This window comes from Octopus bimaculoides, chromosome 17 (genome assembly GCF_001194135.2).
Source record: "Octopus bimaculoides isolate UCB-OBI-ISO-001 chromosome 17, ASM119413v2, whole genome shotgun sequence".
In the NCBI taxonomy this organism is placed as follows: Eukaryota; Metazoa; Mollusca; class Cephalopoda; order Octopoda; family Octopodidae; genus Octopus; species Octopus bimaculoides.
The window spans coordinates 26,823,122-26,827,356 of record NC_068997.1 but is presented as its reverse complement, the minus strand read 5'-3'; the positions used below and the strand labels follow the sequence as shown (position 1 = coordinate 26,827,356).

Here is a 4,235-nt window from a genome sequence, read left to right as displayed (position 1 = left end):
TTCTATTAAAAAATATAGCTAATATTCAGGTCAAAATACAACAATAATAATAAAAGAATGAATATCTCAACCAACAATAAATAACAAATAAATTTATATAAAATACTTATTACATTAAGATAGAAAAATATTATTAAAAATTTCAAAATTATAAACGTTCCATAATTAACTTTATATTTATTATAATATAAGCTAACAGGAATATTATATGCAAAAACTAATTTTAACGAATCTTTCGTTTAAAATACAATTTGAACGAAGTTTTAGGTTAAAATAATAAAGACAGAAGTAGCACATATCTAAACGATGCTATAGTGTGAACTAAAAGATTTTAGGCTAAAACGTTTATTAGAAAGAAGTCTCGTGAAAATATTGCGTAAAGAAAAAGAATAGAATAAATAGATATAAAAACATGAATGAAAATTTTATTATGAATGAAAGATTAAACTTTATATAACTTAAATCATAATAAAACAATTAACTATATTGTATGATCAAAGAAATTAAATAAAAAGGCTAGTTATTTATCCCATAAAATAAAAAGAAATATTAAACAGTATTAATGGAAAAAATTCAACCCTAATCTAATCGAAATCTTAGTTTAGGCCAAGATGATAAACTTACTACTAATTGATTTAGTGTTAAAAAAAGTATTGAGTAAAATCATCATTAAAAATTAGTTGAATTTAATATAAAAATACATATTTTTTTCAAACAATGATATAAAGTCATTTAACAAAGGTAAAATGATACTTATCGCTACGCTGCTATATATATATATATATATATATATTTATATTTTATACTGTGAAACTTAATTTAATTTTAATTTTTAATAAACTGAATTTAATTGAGTTTTTACCTGTAAATTTGGATTTTTATCCCTAATATTATTATATCTATCTATCTATCTATCTATCTATCTATATATATATATATATATATATATATATATGTATGTATGTATGTATGTATACACACACACACACATATACAGGGTGTCCCAGAAAGATTTTTCCATTGATATTTCTTGATTATTCAAAATAAACTTAAGGTAGGATAATGAAATTTGGCATACATGTTTTAATGTAAATTGTCACTCCATTGCAGTAATAACATTTCAAAATGACCACCCTTCACATCGATCATAGCCTGTAAATGAGTAGTCACTGAATTACATGAGCTCTGTACCACCTCTTCATCCAACTTGAACCATGAAAACAGAAGGGCTTTCTTCACATTTGAATAGGAGCGAGCAGAAACATTACTCTCTAAGATGGACCAGATAGTAGAGCCCATGGAATTGGTGTCTGTATTTGAAGGAGGCCATATTATCTTGTCCCCAAAACTGTTAAAATGCTCTTTGCACCATCTTTGTATTGAATTGGAAGTGTGGGCCAGAATCCTGTCTTGAGGGAAGATGTAATGGTTACCAAAGGTTTCGTGACCCAAGATGACACTTTCTCATCCAACATTTCCACATAAACTTCACTGCTGACCTTGACAGCAGCATCAAGGAAGATCAAGGGAGACTTGAACCCATCAGATGCAACTGCATCCCACACCATGAGAGAAGCTAGCTTCTGATGATGTAAATGACTCCTGCTACCTTTGGGCAAGTCTCCTGCATTATGTGCATAAAGCTTGTCATTCTGCATGTTGGTAACTGCTTTCATGATGAAGATCATCTCATTGGACCAGGTTAACATTGTGTTAGTGGCACGCTTCATCACAGCTAACATGGTTTTCCCCCTGTCGAGCTGTTTCTTCTTGGAAAATGCTGAAATTAACTATTGGGATTGTTTCTTGTATGCAGTTAGCTTTAAATCCTCTTTAAAAATCTTGTGCATTGACGATTTTGAAATATCAAGAGCTTTTGCAGTTTGTCTTGCACTCCTGCCGGAATTTCAGTTCATTTGCTTCTTCACAGCTTCAACAGTTTGTTTGGTATGAATTGACCATTTCCTACCAGGAATTGGCCTGCTAGAGGAAATAGCAGACTCCATATATTGAACACTGTTTTATGGAACACACTCAACTGTTTTGTTATGTCCTTGATGCTCCCTCCAGCTGTTTTCAAAGCAACAATCTGACCATACTTCACTTTTGAAACAATAGACACAGGAACAAAAAGACACATGCAAATCTTTATGTAAAATGTAGATAATATTACTTGAACTGATATTCTTTAGGAGAGTTTTAAACATGGGCTAATCTTTCTGGAACACCCTGCACACACATATAAGGACTTATGGACTAACATTTACACACACACACAGACATCTTCATCTTTGACTCGTTTTAATCATTAGACTGAAGTCATTTTGGGACACCAACCTGATTAAATTGAAAAATATTTTAGTCCCCCAAAAAATAACAACAACCCCAGTACTTATCTTTGTTAAGTCTGGTACTTGTTCTATTAGTCTCTTTTGCTGAACCTCTTAGTTATGGGCACATAAACACGCCAACACCGGTTGTCAAGTGGTGGTGGTGGACAAACATGAACACTCAGACAAATGGATGTGCACATACACACACACACACGTGTATGTATGTATATATATGGTGGTTGTCTACTCCTTAAACAGAGTTTGACCACCTCCTGCACCTACACCTTAGCCCTTTCATGGCGTCTGATGTGGCTTTTTAAACCAGACAGTGTTTTGAAAAAACAGCCACACAGATTGCACCTCTGATTTGCACTACCAATACCTGCAAGTATATATATATATATATATATATATATATACAAAGGGCTTCTTTTAGTTTCTATCTACCAAATCCACTCACAAGGCTTTGGTCAGCCTAAGGCTATAGTAGAAGACACTTGCCCAAGGTGTCATGCAGAGGGACTGAACCTGGAACCATGTGGTTGGGAAGCAAGCTTTTTATCACACAGCCACACCTGCGCCTATATTTATTTATGTACACACAGACAGACAGACACACACACACACACACACATATACGTACTCATATACATACTATATATAGACATTGAAATGTGTTGAGGGTACCCTGAAGGACTTACTCATATACACGTATATGTGTATGTTTACACATTATATAGAAGATAACAATATTAAGTATTGCACACACATATTAAGCAGAGTGCCCCATGACTGAAATACTAACACACACACGCACATACACACACACAGAGATGGAGTATACAGGAAACAGCATTGAGTTACTAAGCAGCATACATATATATATTTCATACTGTGTCCCAGTTGTGCAGTAAAAGCTCACACTTATAAACAGACATACAAACATGCACAAAATAATAGTACTGATGGTGATGATGATGACGACGACGACGACGACGACGATGATAATAATAATAATAATAATAATAACAACCACAACTACAAACATAATAATAATAATAATAATAATAACAATAATAATAATAATAATGATAGTTTCAAATTTTGGCACAAAGCCAGTATTTTTGAGGGCTGGGTTAAGTCGATTACATCAACCCCTGCGCTCAACTGGTACTTATTTTATCAACCCCTGAAAGGATGAAAGGCAAAGCTGACCTCGGTAGAATTTGAAACTGGAACATAATAATAATAATAGTTTCTTTATTGACCAGTAAGACCCATAGATGATTGGGGACATTAGAAGAGGACATGTGATACGACATCGCATAGGTTTATGTAAAACTATACAAAAACAACAACAACAACAACAACAACAACAACAACAACAGCAGCAGCAGCAGCAGCAGCAGTAGCAATAGTAGTAGAAGACAATGCTTCACACTTACTCTCCCTTTGTATGTCCTGTACACGTTGCCATGGCAGCAGTATTGTTTCAACAACTTTATTCCTTTGATGTCGCATCAGACTGACTGCACAGTGGAAGTGCAGGGTGGTTTTATATTCTTAGCAACCTGGCTGCAACTGCTACTACTACTACTACTACTGCTGCTGCTGGTTGTAGTGATGGCAGTTTTGATGTGATGGTGATGGTGGTAACGTGACGTTGATGGTGGTATCATGGTGATGGTAGTGGTAGTGGTAATGGGATGGGTTGCCGAAGCAGTAGTGGTAGAGTGGTGTTGGTGGTGGTGTTGGTGTTGGTGGTGTTGTTGTTGTTGGTGGTGGTGGTGTTGGTGGTGGTGGTGTTGGTGGTGGTGGTGGTGGTTATGGCTATGGTTATGGTAATTGTAGTGGTGGTGATGGTGGTGGTAGGACTATGAGAATGGTTGTGTTGATGATAGT

At 34.7% G+C, this 4,235-nt stretch overlaps 1 protein-coding gene across 2 annotated transcripts in view; it reads right to left on the bottom strand.

The window, feature by feature from the left end:
- LOC106878472 (calcium-transporting ATPase type 2C member 1) overlaps positions 1-3,911 on the bottom strand; it is a 51,891-nt gene extending 47,980 nt beyond the window's left edge. The window contains exon 1 of one of the 2 annotated variants that reach the window (XM_014927689.2): positions 3,779-3,911. In XM_014927689.2, the coding sequence (XP_014783175.1) occupies positions 3,779-3,810 (32 nt within the window). In that variant the 5' untranslated portion in view covers positions 3,811-3,911. The remainder of the gene's footprint in view (positions 1-3,778) is intronic. The other variant, XM_052974100.1, reaches the window with a different exon arrangement.
- Between the last annotated feature and the right edge of the window lie 324 nt (positions 3,912-4,235).